Below are 17287 nucleotides of genomic sequence, written 5' to 3'. Positions count from 1 at the left end.
GGGAATAGTAGGATTTATCCTTAATTCTGTGCAAGTTAGTCTGCTAGATCTTTGAAATAAACACCTAATTTGAGAGAAAGATTCTTGTTTCTTTTCTAGAAATTCTTCCTGTTCTTTTGCTTGATCCTTCTCTTCTCAAGGACTCTGTGTGATGCTCGCTGTTACTTTAGACCAGCCAGCAAATACGGTAAGAATGGCAAATATATTAGATATCCCTGAAGCATTAATTCAGAGATTCAAAGCCTTTTTTTCTTAGAAATGTTGCAACAGTATAATATGTTTTTTGCTGAAGAATGATCCAAACAGCTGTGTACCCAGGAATCAGCCCACCTGGAGGCATCACTGGTCACACAGGGAGAGACTCTATTCTGTTCAAGAGTTACCCTCTGGGCTGATGTATAACTGAAGTCCTTGCCCATGTGGCAAAAACCATGTACTTTTAAGCAACATTGACTAACCTGAGGGGGGTACCTGACACTAAAATCAAAGCAAAGACAACACAGCTGGTGTTTAAATTCAGTTTAGCAGAGCAAGTTGAAGTCTAATAAGAATTGGGGAGGAGGAAGAAATTAGTCTAGACCTGTATGTTGAATATGAGAAAGGGCAGAAAGATCCTACCGTAGCCATGAGCTAAGGCGTTTCTCAGATCCATTGCAGTAGCGGAATAATCCTTCTCTGTTATGTGGTTGCTGCGACTTTATCATGCCATGTCATACACTCATGCACACTTCAGGAGCAAAGACAAGGCATCTTTTTTGCAGAGCACTGGGTTAGATTCTTCCCTGGTGTGACTCTGTGGAAATCAGTTCTTTGACTGATAGTCCACAAACATAAGACTGTGGTCTATGTCTATTGATACATGTTCATATGATCTACTGACTATCATTTTCTGGTGTGTACATGCAGGGTGCCTTTCAAACAGAAACCTCTATGTTTTTGGTGCGGTGTGGAAGACTGAAGATTGTTACCAATGCCGGTGTAAGATGACTGCAATGATTTGCTGCAGCTTGTAAGTTCACCCAAATTATTGTTTGCTTATTCAGGAACTGGTGGAAATGTTCAGACTTAAAAAACTTCAGTGAAAGCGTGCGTTGGAATTTATACTTGCATAAGCAAAATTCCTCTTCCTGTTTCGCAGTTAGCTTTAATCGTGACCAAGCAGAATGATCTGGCAATCACATAGACTTCTTTTAGGAAGAAACAAAATGAAACACAGTTAGGGTCTTTCCAGCACACAGCTCTTCCTCATCACCTAGTCCTTCTTTTGATTCTGACACTAACTGCTTGTATGGTTGTCTTTAGCCTCTGTTTTCTTCCTCCTTCTATTCAGCAGCTTGTCTCCAGATAGCTAAAGACCCCACAACACACATATATGTGGGCTTCTGCAGCACTGCACCAGACCAGTGGCCTGCCTGCAAGCACCTAATCAGGCCAGAGCTGCTCCACATCCTTCCCATGCTGCCAAGTGCCCACCCTTCCTGCTTATCGAAACAGAGCACACATGCCCTGCTCTGATAATTTGCTTTCTAAATCTTCCCATATGTTCCTGCCTCATGGATGGCAGGCGACACATCAGAGAGAGCTGTGTCTTCCTGAATATAGTGGTGTGAATTGATTAGCTCCCCAGAAGGCTGGAAAAATTATTCTTGAGGTGAGGGAGACAGAGTCCCATAAAGGGTCTGTGAGGAATGTTACAATCCAAGGAACTCTTGGCGGGAAATATTCCTGGCTGTCCTCAGCCATAGAAGGGAGGGAGTCAGCCTGTGCTGAGAAGAGGCTTGGCTGGGAGGTGTTCATGCTGGGGTGATTCAGCACTCTTTAAATGGTTTGTTATTATCAAGAAAGTCTTAGTTTGAACGGGGAAGACAGAATTAATCCCTGTTTTGTCTCTGTGTGAGAATTCATACCAATCCCTAACAGAATGACCAGTGAGAACTGCATTTAAACTAGAACAAACATTGGGAAATCATCTGTTAACAGCCATGATCAGGGCTCTGTATTCCTCTATGATAATCCATAGTGGTTGTATTAATGGAATCCATGAGCCAAATCGATCCATGATGTAGCTTGCTCCAGGATGGCTGTAGTTCAGTAAGCATCCTTCTCAGTCCATGTTGTGGCTGCTGATTTTCTCTTTGCCTTTCTCAATGACAGGGTTTTAATCCCCAAGAACTATGACAGGGTGAACTGTGTTGGCCTATTCCACAAGAAAAGCTGTTCCATCCGAGTGGTGAAGAAGACTAATCCTGACATAAGCTGCAAAGTCTACAATGGAGTTGGTTAAGACCACGTGATGTATTTCTCCTCTTCCGTACCTACCCCAGAAGTTGAACATGCTCTGGATCTCTCCTTTAGAGGAAAGCAGCAAAGCAGCGTGGTTTCAGGAGGAATGGCTCTAACTGTGCCACATCTATCTCATTTCTGACACTAGGTGGATTATCTTATAACATACACATTTGTAACCAAGCTTTACCACAGATAACTTGTGACTTTTTTCCTGTTGGGATCCAGAGTTAAATAAATTTTCACATACATCAGATCACTGCTTTTCATTCTAAGTAGTCACTGATTGGTCTTGTTGAAAACAGAAGAATTTATGGTGTCTGTAAATGTTTGTAAATCTAATTATTGATTTGGAAATAATCTAGCTTTTAGACTAACAGGTATGATATAAATTGTTGCCAGACAAACGGATTCATTAAGCTATTATGCTCATTGACATTCCCCAAGGACATGCATACTAGAAGAATAGGATGAAACAAAGCAGAAAACAGCCCTTTGAAAGCCTCCCCCCCCCCCCCACCCCAGTACCTTGTGTAGGTCAATCCATTAGTGCAGATGCACAAGGGAACATATTCCCCAGGAGATAACTGCTATATTACAAAAAAGGCAAGCCCATGCCTGAGAGTCCAACCTGCTGCAAAGAAATGCCATATAAATAGCTCTGTAGCCTTCCATACTGGGGTAGAATTTCCTGCAATAATCTTGTTTGGATCAAAGTCCACTGACAAATAACCCCATGAAAGCTGTTTGTACAGAAAACCTAGACTATGTTTAGGTTATGAAATGTGTTTAGCCGGTAGACTTCAGGCACTACACTGTGCCTGGTACGAAGTCCATGAAAGTGGTTTATATGAGAAATAACCTATAAAACACACTTAGACAATATTAAGAGCAATTATAACAAGAGTGCTGTACAGCTTAAAATACCCAGATAAATAATTTGAGCGTATTCAGTTTATTCAATGCTGACATCATAGGTGTTTTCTTCATTTGCCTTTCCTCTACCTTGCTGAAGTGTATTACAATGAAATATTTCAGCTGATGGAAACAACAACTTCTTTTTAATACCTGTTGTGGAAAACCACAGTCTCATTGTCTGTTTTCAAGTGCAGTGCTGAGAGTATACATGTAGAAAACCTGCACATACGAAGGAAAACGGCTTACCAATGGTTAGAAGAAAACCCATCCATGGCTCCAGGTACTACCAGAAAGTCATTAAGGTGGTTCCAAGAAGCAGGTAAAATGAGAAATACAATTGTACCTTCTTAAATTTTTGGCCCTCAGGATTAGTTAGAGCTGGCTAGTAGCAGTTCCCTTTGATGATATCCCCCTGTGCCTTCTTGGGAGTAATGGGGTGGACATCACTGGAGCTGGTTATGACCCTTCCAATCTGTGAGTAGCAGACACTGGAGGGGCCCTCACTTTTCTATTTGCTGAGAGTGGATCAGAGGATTTCACCCAGTTATATATATATGGAGATAGATACAGATATAGATATAAAGGGATCATGCTATCAACTTCCTAAATGCTAGATGCACTTATAAGGGCCTGCCTAGGGGCCCCTGAGTAACAGGGTTATTTTCCTGAAGGCTTGAACATCATTTAAGCAGTTCAGAAAAATCCCTGGGAAGATATATCAGTTTCATAGCTCCCCCCATGGAAGGAAGGTTATGAACCAATTGGAGAAGGCTGAAAATGGTTAAAATATCAATTCTGCTTCAAAGAGATGTAGAGATTCTGACAAAATAAAGCCAAACCAAACTTGTGCAAAATACCTACAAGGATGCCATGTAGACCTGATAAGCTTAGCATACACATGGACTATGTACTGTTCCATGGTACATTTTCTCCTTATGCTTTCGTCATCAAGTACCTAGTACTATTCTTTGTAGACACTGTTTACTCACTGTTTAACTGTGCCAGAGAGAGCAGGACTCCAGATGCTGGACCACAATTAGATTTGCTAAATGTACTGTAGGAGAATTGGCCTCTGAAATTCCATGCTCAGAGGAAAGAAAGAGACAGAGCATCAGGGCTTCATCAATGAGGGCTGATATGGCTGAAGATGTGACATAAAAGCACTGGAGGAGACCCTCAAAGCATCCAGAGTGCAGCTGTAATCCCACTGGTGTGACAATCCTGTCACTGCCAGGAAAATGCTTAATTGCACCCAATGAATGTTGGTAGAGGCCTTGCTGTCACCATAGCCACTTGCAGGAAGGAGTTGTTTGGCCAGAGCAGAGAGGACTATTTCCCCATGCACCTGTACCCCCTTGAAACGTGTTGTCTCCATGGAGTCCAACTGTCTTATGTAATAAACTGCAGAGAAAACAGGACAGTTCCCAGTGCCTTCCTGTAACAGGAGCACATGCTGTGGACAGAGAACGGGAGTAAGCCTTCTTACTGCTCTGTGGATAGTAGGACAGCCCCATACCTTGCCAGCTACAGTTTCTTAACTCCATTCCCTATCAACAGCAAACAGGGGCTGGTCCATTGGTTGCTAGAATCAATGCAAACCTACTGATATGAAGAGAAACAGCCAGTCTGACCAGCACATGACTAGCAATAGCTGAGACTACAGTACTTCCACATCGCTTCCCAGCAGCCAGTGTCCTGCGTATAGAGGAATTTCCACCCTTATGCACCCTCACAAGTACTGCTTGTGCATTTTGCAAAAGCCTTAATGGGTCAGGATCCTCACAGAGACTCTCCACAGATACATGTTCAGCAGTCCCCATTGTATAGTGAAATTGAACACGGCCAGATTCAAACCAGCCAGCTCGGGTACCAGCATCCCTTTCAGCAAGGTACTGAACCAAGCCTACAAGACCCACCTGGATGAGGAAACAGGCATCTGCATCTTTGTCTTGCTGCTGCTGTTCTCACTCCAAGCTATCTCCGGTATTTTCTCCTCTATGCTACAGGCCGGACAGCTACTGCACGGCAGCTCCAGCCCCGCCACATCTCTTGGCTTACACTCAGTAGCTGCTGTGTGCATGTAAGTCCCAGCTACATGAACTAGTGCAGGGTTTGAATGACCCAAGCGCTGCTCCCACATTAGCTTGTTAATAGTGAGCATTTTCACCCTGCAGTTTGGACACAATGTCGAAAGAACATGCGTGTAATAGGACTCTAATGCATCCCCGTTCATCTCATCAAAAAATGGCCAGAACCTTGCTACAGCAGTTCATCCTAAAACTGTCAAGAAGAAAGTCCCAGTTGCCATAGCAAAATATTGGTGGTTAGGTCATTTCCTGATCCCTGGGTGGCAGAGCCCTGAGCAGTCTTTCAGGAACAGTGCTGCAGCTGTTCTCTGTTGACTTTAAGAAGAGAGCAGATGCTAATTTACTAGTTTGCAGGCTCTGCCCAGATGTCTGAATCGAGAGAATAAAGTGACACAGCATTTCTTTAAATGTTTGGAAGGTGTGGCGATAAGGCTGGCTGAAGAATCCTGCAAGGTAAGGGGGACGAGAAGAACAGCTTCACACATTAAAATACCCCTCAGTAAAAGGACTGTCTGTTTCTTAGGGGTTTTCCTCCCCTTTCTTTAATGCTTTGAACAGCAGAACAAATAAACATGTGATAAATAAATTAAGGAAGATACAGAAGTAAACAGGCCAGCTAAATAAATCATTTCAGCTTTTCTGGCTCCAGTAAGATAGGAAGCTTCTACTTCCTAAGGAGCTGGCAAGAGGCTCAAGATCTGTGTGGGCTCATGCCTTTTCAGCTGGAGCACAGATTTCATGTCCTCTTCCCTAAACAGATTAGAAAGATCGTCCTCTTCTGAGGCACCTGGGTAAAAGGGAAATGCTGGGCTATGGGGTACTGTTCAAACTAGCTGGTAAATAAAGCTCCTGAAAGGAGGCTGGGAAAAATAAGTAATATAAAATAAGAAGCAGCTCAAGCGTGCCCTGAAGAAAGAATCAGTAACTAAGGTCAGCTCTCCAGCTTACACCATTCATTACACAGATTCCAGTTTTGTGCTTCTCAGCATTGTAAGACAGGAGAAATGCCAAAATACCCTAGAAAGACCTTAAATATTCATGCTTCTGCTTTGATTATTTCTCTAATGATGAAAGATGTCAGCTAAGCTCTTGAAGTAGATGAGCACATCTGTAATAGCTGGTACCAGAAAAAATTAAAGAATACAGTACAAACAAAAAAATTATTTTCACAATTAGTTTAGTTGATAAGAGCTTAGACTTATTTTGATATTGAAATGTTTGATTTCTGTTGACATACTACATGCCTACAAATGAAAACACATATTTGCTACAACTACTTATTCCACCTCTAGAAGGGCCCCAGAATAGCATTAGCCACTGGACTAGTTAAGTAGTTGACCATAGCTTAAAAACCACTTTAAGTAAAGACTGAAATTAGGTTATTCTGGTATAGCCCTTGGAAATATTCTCTTTGTGTATTTTCCCAATGCAAGAGAAAAATTTGCAACTCTGATTTCTGCCTTTGTTTTTCATGAGAAAGACCTGGGAAAAATCAAAGAAAACTGGCACTTCCGAAAATCCTTCTTTTCCTCTATTTCCAACTTTCTGAGTGTTCTTACATTTCTACATTCTTTGCCTGAGTAACAGTGTACTTCCTCACCTTTCACAATTTAAGGACTTGTACCCTGGATCCTTCGAAGATAAAATTTCAATATCACTCTGTGATGGAATGAAAAAATTGAAAAAACTGATACTGGCAATGTTTTCATACGTATGAGGCAAAATTCTCTTTGAGCCCTACAGAAATCTTGCCTCAGCAAGGAGAATAGGATTAGGCTCTGCTTCTGTATTTTGTTCCTTTGCTTTAGTGTGCAGCATGGGTGCGTGCCATGCTTCAGATAACTTCATAGCTCTTTGCTGAAGTTGCTATTCCTCTCAAGTATCTGTAGAATTTCTATATTTATATAACAGCAGAGGGAGCCAGAACTTCAAAGTCAGACCATAATCATAAAGCAGAATTCATTGGCTAAACTGAAGGGAGGGGAGGAAGGAGGGGGGGAGAGAGAGGGGGAGAGGGAGAGAGATGCCATCCAAATTACCTACAGAAACAGTGAGGAGAGCTTCTCTTCTCGATTGCTAGGACACAGAAGACCTTACTTTGCTGCTACAACATTCCTTCTTTCTTCCAAGATAGAAATGTGCAGCAACAGCAGTGATTTTCTCAATCACTAACAGGTAAGAATTTTCTAAATTATCTATTTCAGACTGATAAGAGCTCAGATCTCTTTGCTCAGGTTATCACTTTTGACTGTAAAAATTTATTCAACTTTCACTTGAGTGACTGACAGCTGATGCCATCATTGCTAATTCCTTTTCTGCTCAAATCTTCCTCTGCTTTGGATAATGACTGATTTCTGATCAGAAAATGTTGACTAAGGGTTCATCTGGAACTTAACCTAAGATCCAAGTCAAGAGTTATATATCAGAAACTTTTAAGGGAGAGTTACTGAGTAGTTGCTACATTAATATAATTTAAAGGAACAGTTTTAGAAGAAGATAAGAATATCGATTACAGTTTCAATCATTTAAGTATTAGGGTAAACAGGAAATAATGAAAAGCATTCAATTAGGATTTAAATTCTAAAATTGATTCATTGAAATTGACATGGACATAAAATTTAAATTTGAGAGAAGCCATGGATTGAAAGGCTTTGTGCATATTCAATTCCTAAAAGCAAAGAATTCTTGCACCATCCTTCAGTTACACAAAAATGTTGTAGATTTCTTTATGGTTTTAGAACAATACAGAAACGAGGGCAGAGATATTAAGTGAACTTGATCCAAAGTCCACTATAATCAATGTGCTCTGAATCCAGTCACAAGGCAAGGAAAACAGTAATAAATACTTTGTTTTCTTTATATGCCTTTTAAGCTCTTGTCCATCTCAGTCGAGAGAGACTTGTCTGCTCCTCTAGACCTGTACAGCACCAAGCACAAAAGGACCTATTTTCAATTAGTTTTTTAATACCACCATAATAAACATTAGTAATTATTAATGGTAATAATTTAGCAAGAAGGGTTATAAAAACAAGGGAGGCCTTTGCTGTTTACCATTCAGCTTTGATTAAGGCTGTGCAAACAATTGCTTTTATCAGTCAGTGCCTGAACCAAAATATTAGATGTATAGTTTTGAAAGACTGGATGTTTTTGAGGGAAAGAAGGCATTTGCAGGTGCAAAAAAAAGTGATCTTGGCATGAATGCAATATTTTGTTTCATTGGAAACAAAATAATCATAATCAATTTCTAAGCTTTTTTTTAGTAAACCAAAGGGCTTGAACCACTGTGCAGGAGATCATGATAACCAAACGTGGTGTTTAACCTAATGGAGCCCAATGATTACCTGGGTTCTCCCTCCTCCATCGGATTCAGAAAAAGCATTTGAAGGGACCTCTTTCAGCTTCCGAAAAAGTTCACAGAGTATGGGTACACTGAACCAGCATTTTCCACCAAAGCAGGTGACTATGTTTGACAAATGGTTCCAGTCTGACTTGTCATGAAAGGCCCAACCCTTGTACCTACTGAGCAGAGCTTTGCAACCTTTCAGGACACAAGAGGGAGATGGCATATTCTTGGGGGATCTCTGGGGTTCAGGTGTGCTCCCCGCCACCTTGCGGTGTGACAGAAAGCCTTCCTGGTTACCACTGGTCACTGAAACACTTCTTATCTCCTAGTCCCTGAGACTTCTTGTTCCTCACCCAACCCATGCAGTTTCTGGCAGTACATATCGTGTCACTCTCCAGATATCCTAACTGGCTGTCTGCTAAGGTGCCCACTACAGTGATTTACGGATTCCCCACCTCCTTTGGTAAAGATGACCTTTGTAAAAATATATTTTTTTCTCTTGGGTACAGGACAAGTCACAATGGCCTTTACTCTTAAGGAATCAGGGACTAACTACCATCCTCCAGTCTGCTGACTTGCTAGTCCCATTTTATCTCTGTGAGCTGGCTCCATGTCTTTGGTAAGGTTGTTATGAATTTAACCAGAAAATAAAAATTTGGAGTAGGTGCTTTTGTAAAACTTCCCTGATTTCTGCAGGATCAGAGAAGGTTAACTTGTAACATAAGTTCATAACCCCTAAAAGGTTTCCTTCCCAAAACATGCAGATGTGAGAGGGGGAAAAAATATTCATTTTCCTGGGTATTTATACCATCTCCCAATGTTACAAACTTGTAACATATTAATACACACAACTCGTTCTATACCCTAATTATTCAGGGTTTAGAAATTTTTAACATATATAGCTTTTTCAATGACCTGAGATAGTTGCTCCCAATATTTTTGCAACACAGAGTTAAACAAAGATGAAGAGTCCACCATTAAATTTCATTGTACCAAATCCCTTATGGATTTAACATTGCTGTGGGATATTTGTGCATAGCCAGTGGCAGGTTTCCTCTTCTAGTTAGAGTGTTGCCTTCCTGGGAATGTGTAATGGTAGTCAAATGGTTTTTAACCTTTCTGTAAGATGTAAAGCTAAACAGGGCAAATCTATTTTACTGAGATAAAGTCACTGCCAGCAAAAAGGGGATACCACTTTTAGTCACCACCACCTCAGTTAATATCTGCAATATGAAATTCAGAGTTCTGTTAAACCTTTCCACTGCTCCTTTGTTTCTAGTTCATAAGAGGCAGACGGTAGCTGCTCTGCTCCAGATAATTGCTGTAACTTTTTAAATAAGTAATACAAACACTTCATGTCTTTAGGAATCTCTTCTCTCAGGAAGTCTTATGGACTGAAAGCAGCAAATGTGACTTGAGCAACTAGTTAAGTTCCGAGCTAGATAAGCAATTGCTTCTAAGCACCAGATAACGAAGCCAAACACTGCAAACATTTTCTTTGACTTATGTCTCATGCGGAATTCAATCCACACTGTCCATCCCAACTATGGAGCCTGGTTTTTGATTACAGGGAGATGATCATGATTAGCTTTGCAAGAATGACCCACCCTTTGCATGTAAGCACATAGAGCACAATATCCGTGGTAGTTCCTTGCTTTATCCTACCTCCAGGAATATAGTTTTTATAGAGGTTTTCATGGGATGTCTTCAAGTCTAGAGGTCTCTCAAAAAGACAGTCATGCATTAACTGCTTGGGGCCAGTTTTTGTCTAGCAGTCTCCTTGAAACCCAGTGAGGGTTTCAGTTTCTTCCCTGATCCAACTCTGCAGAAATCCCATTCCTTTGAGGAATTTTTCCGGGAAATGCAGAATAGCCCTCTGGGGCAAGGCTTTCAAGCTGACTAGTAATAGTTGCTTTCCTTGTTTTGAGACAACCTGAGTGACATTTGTTAGTTTAGAAGACTGCTTTTCAGCAGGACAAACCCTTCAAACCTTACGTGCTCTTTTTCCTTGCTTCCAACACAGACAGCACAGTGATGAATGTCTATAAAAGTTACACATGGAGAATTTACCTTACACTAAGATTAAATCTGAAAGCTCCTTGTCTTTTTCCTTCTTCATCCTGTTAACTTGCTGCAGACTTTTGTGACACCTTTTTTTTTAGAGAAAATATCTCACACTGCATCAATTAGAGAAGAAAACCCTCGCTTTTTTGAGCATGTTAGCTTTTGTTACTAACCTCTTCCCTGAAGTTCATTAAGGTTCTGAAGAGGATTATTCTTTCCTCTTTAAAAAGAAACAAACAAACAAAACCAGTCCGACTTTTCCCCCCACTCCCTCTGCAAACTGATTTAGGAGGCATGCTTCTTGCTCCTACAAGCCAAGTAAGTATTGGTTCACTTTCTGGAGACAAAAGCTATTTCTTTAGCCCATAAAGTTTTTGCTATGTTTTACTGGGCAATCAACAAACCTTTTGATACAGTGAGGGGTCTAACACCCTTTTTTCCCCACTGCATTGGTGATTCAGTATATTAGCTAACATTTTATTCAAATGTCTAAACAAAGTACACATTGCTTATTACTGGCTCTTAATTTAGACCAAACTGAATGACAGTCAAACACTGAGATAACACAGCATTTGGCAGCGACTGACCTCGAGAATCTGCCATCCAAGGAAACCATAATAGGATACATAAGTAGAAGGTCATGGCAACACTTATTTTTCTATTTTTCTAGAACTGTTTTTTACATTATGGTTGCCAGAATAAGAGATAAGGAGAACTATGGACCTAGGTGATCTAGGGTCTGCCTTTTGCCAAGACATCAGGTTGGCAGGCAGTTTGAAGTCCTGCACCGTGCACCACAGGTTCCCTTGAGACACTGGACAGCTCATGTCTCACCTCCCTCTCTCAATCCCCTTACGTGTGACAAGAGGGTGATAATTCCTTATTTAGCACTAGGCAGTACCAGGGGAATGAATGCCCAGGAAGTGCTTGACAGTCATCTTGTGGGAGACACCACGGAATGCAAGGTGTTAAAAGAGAGGGAGCTCCTAACCCAACAAAATATATTGCAGAACCTTCAGAGATGCTATTTATCCCCACCAAGTTTGCTGCCTGTGACGAACACACAGCCGTGCTCAGCCTTTGGCATTCCTCTTGGGAATGTGCCCCTTAAAGCTGTGGGATCTGGCTTCTGCTTTTCAGGTGGCTCCACTACATTCTTTCGTTGCTTCAACGTTATTAGTTCTCCTCACCGACGCCTCAGCATGTCCAGAAGTGTCTGGGACCCTTGAGAGGGCTTACTCTGTGGGGCACAGATGTTTGTAATAATTCAGCACATATTTTTCAAGCAACAAAAGAGAACCATGTGTTTGTTGTCAAGGACACTGTAGCTAAGGACACTAGGCTGGGACTGTAGTAAAAAGCTCATGTGTTTGTTTACAGCAGAGTCTGTTTGTCCTGTCCAAATGCCAAGACTGAGCTTCTTTGGCTGGTACCAAACAATGCAGGCTGCTGATCCCTTTGCTCTGTTTCATTTGCAGCATCTCCACTGGCCAGGAGTCATTAAAAGCTAAGGGGGTGATTGATGGTTTTTCGTTCTATAGTGATTTTCACAGTGAAACAGACCACCGTACCCTCCCCATATGTGACCATGCAATCCATACATCATCATTGACTTTTCTTTTAGTTCCAGAAAATAAATCGATCTGTTCACATGGGTTGAGTAACAACATAAAAGTGAGTGGACAGAAAGAGTCATACCTACATCCACAATTAGGAAAATTTCCTTTGCCCTCTTTAATTAAGATTTAAACTACTGAGGAAATGAAAGAAAAAGAGGAAGAAAAGATTACTATATTTTACTCGTGTAACTGTCTTGACTGTCTCAGACAGATGGATACAGGTAGATGACAGATAGATACAGATAGGTAAATCAACAGGTATAGCAAAGCAACAAAAGAATTGACTGTATTAATTTTTGCTGATCAAGCAGAACAATGATGCCAAAACATCTTTTAAATTATTGTATGCTATTGCTTTTGTTAGTTCCTGAGAGGCAACATCTCTAGAAGCATACAAAACAATTCATAAAGAGAAAGACAAGGCAAACAAAAAATTGTAGGATGGTGGGCACTTTTTTGTACAGTACTGGTTACCTTTATGCATGCAGTTGCTCAGCAGTAAATGGTACTCAAAGTGATAAGCTCTCTATACCGTTCTATGTGTGTGTTCGTATGTTGACCACTTGTTTTTTGAAGCTCAGAAGTTTCTCACAACCCCACAAACTTGTTTGAGTGGCATTTTATTGCTGAGGAAAGGGTCATGCAATGGGTAAAAAGTGTCGTTCCCTGAGTATTTATTTACTTTTCATGTTACAAGCCTTTGTACGGCATGAAACTGTCTCTGGCCTGAGGAGAGCTCCCAGCAGAGTCAGATTTTTTTAATTTGATTCCTGGACATAGAGGATTTGGACTCCAGGGTCAGGATTATCAAGCAGGCTCTGCTATGACAGATCGTAACAGCCTCCCAGGAGCCATCTGGTAGAGTCCAGGCAGTCCTATGGCTGAGACTTCCAAAAGTGTGCTGCCCCAATTAACTCTGTGGGTTCAGCTCCCTGAGACCCCCATTGAAAATCCCAGCTCAGGGCTTGCAGCAGTGGTTAAGAAGCAGACCCATCTGACTATGCAGGAAGAGTATCCAGGAGATAGCACATGCTATTACAACACTTGAATTCTCTTGGTTAAAAAAAGTAAAATTTTGCTGAGGGAGAATCAATAAGAAGCTTTTCAAAAGGAATTAACAGACGTTGTCAAATTCACCCCCTCTTAAAGCCAAAATCAGGAGACTGGGCTATATTTCTGATAACCCTGTGATGGCTGCATTAGCTACCCAGAGGGAGACATCAGTGCTTCATGGGCACTGGAGTTCATCCAGAATGGGGAAGCAGGAAATTTGGACTGCAGTTCCCATGACCTATTACAGCTGTGTAGAAGCTGAAAAATGTTGAAATGATTTTGAATTATTTTAGACTTTTTCAAAATTGTCCCACGTTATTCTTCCTGAGGACATGAGCCTGAATTTTTGCATGGTGAGTGTCTCAAGCAAATGTGGGTTCCAGCTGCAGTTACAAATGCAATTCACAGATTAACTCACATAAGATGTTGGCTTTATGCACCTAATATGCCTTAATTTTCACATTGATGTTTAACTCAGCTGAAGGTAAATGCAGCCCCACAACGTGTCTTCTGCTCAGTTTTGGATCATGACTTTGCAAAACCGGAATTACACACAATTTTTACCCCCAAGTGTGTTTTGATACAGCTTTCTTGAACCACCACTCTACTGCATTAGTGATGTTCAGATACTGAACAGATAGTTAAATGATGAAGTTAGGATGTTCTTAAATCCATGGGACAACCTCACAATGAATAAACACAGTCATAATTCAATAGAGTTGCACAGATTTCCATACCACAGTTTAGCAAAGTGTTCCATTTTATGATCTAATAAACTATATGAGAGCTGCAGAACATACACAGAATCCCTGGTGTTTGCTTCCCTGTCTCCCCTGCTACCCGTTTGTCTAATTTCTTGTAGCATAACTAAGCAATCTTTTTTCCTTTCCTTTGCAGAAGTCCCCAGATCTTCCACAGCCAAAGAGAACAGATAAAACCTCTTTTAGGCTGGCTCCAGAAGACCCAGATTCTGTTTGACTACTACCCTTTTGGATAAATATTTTGGGGTTCAGGATGAATAAGACAAGGGCTGTTAATGATGGGTTTCCTTTCCTGAACAGTAAGAACTGGAGCTCAAACCGAAGCTTCCCCGTGCACATTTCTAATCAGTGCAGGAACATCACTGACCTTACTGTCTTTCTAGCCACGTCTTACAGCTTGGAGACTGTCCTAGGCATTGTGGGAAACATCTGTCTCATTGCTGTCATTGCCAGGCAGAAGGAAAAGTCCAACGTCACCAACATCCTAATTTCCAACTTAATAATTTCAGACTTGTTTATGTGTGTTGTCTGTCTGCCTTTCACCGTTGTTTACACCATGATGGACTACTGGATGTTTGGGGAAGTCATGTGCAAAATGACCTCTTTCACTCAGTGCACATCTGTGACAGTGTCAATTCTTTCCCTTGTCCTTATTGCTCTGGAAAGACACCAGCTCATCATAAACCCGACTGGCTGGAGGCCAAGTATCTCCCAAGCCTATCTAGGAATTGGAGTAATTTGGACTTTAGCATGTCTCATGTCCCTGCCCTTTTTGACCACATCCATCTTGTCTAATGATTTGTATAAGCAGCTCTCACACATCATGAATTTTTCCACTGACAAGGCCATATGCATTGACTCGTGGCCTTCTGAGCAACACAGACTTATCTACACTACCACTTTACTGCTCTTGCAATATTGCATCCCGCTGTTCTTCATTATACTTTGCTACCTGCGTATCTACTTACGTCTACAGAAGAGAAAGGACATGTTTGAGAAGACTGAATATAGCAACCGAGCAGTTCAGCTGAGAAGGATAAATATTTTGTTAGCATCCATGGTTGCTGCTTTTGCTGTTTGCTGGCTACCACTGCATGTTTTCAACACCATCGTGGACTGGAATTACAAAATTATTTCGCCTTGCCACCACAATTTGATCTTCTCATTGTGCCACCTGGTAGCTATGGCTTCCACCTGTGTCAACCCTGTTATCTATGGTTTCCTAAATAGCAACTTCAAAAAAGAAGTGAAGTCACTGATTCTGAGTTGCCAGCATAATTCAGTAACTGCATCGATGGAAGAATATGATCATTTGCCTTTATCCACCATGCAGACTGAAATTTCCAAGGGCTCACTGATGTTGAACTGCAGACATAATTCTATCTAGCTAGTAGAAGACATTTCAGAGGGGTGCACTGACACCACACACTTATAGGTATAAAAAGCAACTAGTGATGCTATAGCTGGGATGTGAACAGGAACCCAATACTGCCTGATTTTTGGAAGAACAGGCAAAAGAAGGTCGTAAATGTATATAATAGCTCATATGGTACACAAGTTGTTCATGTCATTGAGATGATACAGACATTGAAGAGACTGGGCTGATGTATAAGTGGCTGCCCTAACAGATCAGTAACTAAGCTGTGGCTGCACATAGACTGACACAGGGTTCATCAGCTAAGTTCACATCTCTACCATGGCTGCGGTTGAAACCCAGACTTCCAGTTTCAGCACTGCAGGCTGCCAAAAGTTGCATCAGAGAAGACTCTCTCAGTTTCTCAGTATTAGTAGGATTTTTACGCACAGCTGACACACCAGTGGAACAGAGATATGTAAATACATAATTTTTTGTGCTTTATCAACTTCCACAGCCCATTAGGTAACAGCAATCTTTCAGCAGATCTAGTTCACATCAAACAACTGGATGTTTGTATGAAACCTCTCTCTCTGTCATGTAAGCTTGGGACTAACCATTGCTTCTGCAAGTAAGGACACAGAACAATGACCCTGGTATGTAAAGAAGTTATTTATTGAGGGATGGTGGCAAATGAAAATGTTACTCAATGGATTACACTCTTAAAACATTGAGATGATGCTGAGCACTATTTTTAAACAAATGAAAAATAGTTGTAGATCTACATGGAAATGAGTCTGGTTGACTTTGCAATTCCTGCTGCTGTCAGTTACAAAGCTCTGCGATGCTAAAACTGCATGCGATGATGATACAAGGTGGCTGGATTACTGGAGTTGTTCCAGGTCATGGTAGCAAGATGTCACTTCTGCTTCAGCAGTTCCTTGGTACTTTAATTGCAAAGTATCTCATTCAGAAGGTCTGAACGAGCATGAAAACTTGTTTGTAGAAACTGTGTCTTTTCAGAGTGGGTATGCTCCCAAAGAAATAAGCATATCCATGGAGGCTTTCAGTTTCCCATTAAAACAAAACCAGATGTCAGGTACCAGTCCCACCCACTGGCATCAGCAACAGAGATGGAGCTGAAATTCCAGCTAATCAGTAGAAGGTCAATGAAAATACACAAGTGGAATCTGGGTTAGGTTGAAGCCAAGCTACACGTAAATAGGTAGTACTGTTGATTGTTCTGCTAAAGTGAGGGTCGTGTTTTTTCACTTCTGTGGTATTTTTAGTCTTTGTCCACAAAACCTACCAACCACAAACTCATTTTAACCTCTGGAGCCAGAGACATTGCTCAGTGACTACTGAGAAACCAAGAAGTAGGTATGCCCAAGAAGCCCATACTGAGGAACGGATTAAAAAAAAGGCAGCAAGTGTAAAAAGGAGACCAACCAGGTCAATGCTAAAGAAATATGGAAGCATATTCTGTCCTGAGCTGTCAAACTACCCTTAGCAGAAGACTGGACTAGGTGACCAGCTGAGGTAATTTCCAACCTGAATTTTGCTATGATAAGCAGTTGTTACTCATTGTAGTCAATGGGTTTGCATTGAGTTAAAGATAGCCAATGTATAGTTATGCAGACAGCGAGAAATCTCTTAGCTGGAAGCTCTCTGATTAGACAAATTGGTAAATAGTTAAGGGAGGAAAAAGTTCTTCCCATACTGTGGTCTGACAGGCAATATGGATGTTGGACAGAGTATCTGAAGACAAGAGAAAAACTTCATGTTATAAGGTAGCAAGGGCTATC

At 41.2% G+C, this 17287-nt stretch overlaps 2 protein-coding genes across 2 annotated transcripts; both read left to right on the top strand.

Annotated features, from left to right (window-relative positions):
- Positions 1 to 105: 105 nt before the first annotated feature.
- Positions 106 to 2284, top strand: LOC115348069 (beta-microseminoprotein-like; the record flags this gene model as incomplete). Its single annotated transcript, XM_030030055.1, has 3 exons — positions 106 to 187; positions 907 to 1009; positions 2155 to 2284. Coding segments are annotated over 3 exons (315 nt in total), but the record flags the coding sequence as incomplete, so codon positions are not given.
- Positions 2285 to 7287: 5003 nt separating this feature from the next.
- On the top strand, positions 7288 to 16010 carry LOC115348251 (neuropeptide Y receptor type 4-2-like). Its single transcript, XM_030030677.2, has 2 exons — positions 7288 to 7463; positions 14265 to 16010. The coding sequence occupies exon 2, from the start codon at positions 14382 to 14384 to the stop codon at positions 15513 to 15515; it is 1134 nt and encodes a 377-aa protein (XP_029886537.1). The 5' UTR covers positions 7288 to 7463; positions 14265 to 14381; the 3' UTR covers positions 15516 to 16010.
- The last annotated feature ends 1277 nt before the right edge of the window (positions 16011 to 17287 follow it).

Source organism: Aquila chrysaetos, chromosome 11 (assembly GCF_900496995.4).
Source record: "Aquila chrysaetos chrysaetos chromosome 11, bAquChr1.4, whole genome shotgun sequence".
NCBI lineage: Eukaryota > Metazoa > Chordata > Aves > Accipitriformes > Accipitridae > Aquila > Aquila chrysaetos.
Note: the sequence above shows the minus strand (reverse complement) of the source record. Positions and strands in the feature narration are given on the sequence as shown.

Bases quoted from the DNA above. Each gene is read 5' to 3' on its own strand.
- LOC115348251 (XM_030030677.2), top strand. From the start codon at position 14,382: ATGAATAAGACAAGGGCTGTTAATGATGGGTTTCCTTTCCTGAACAGT.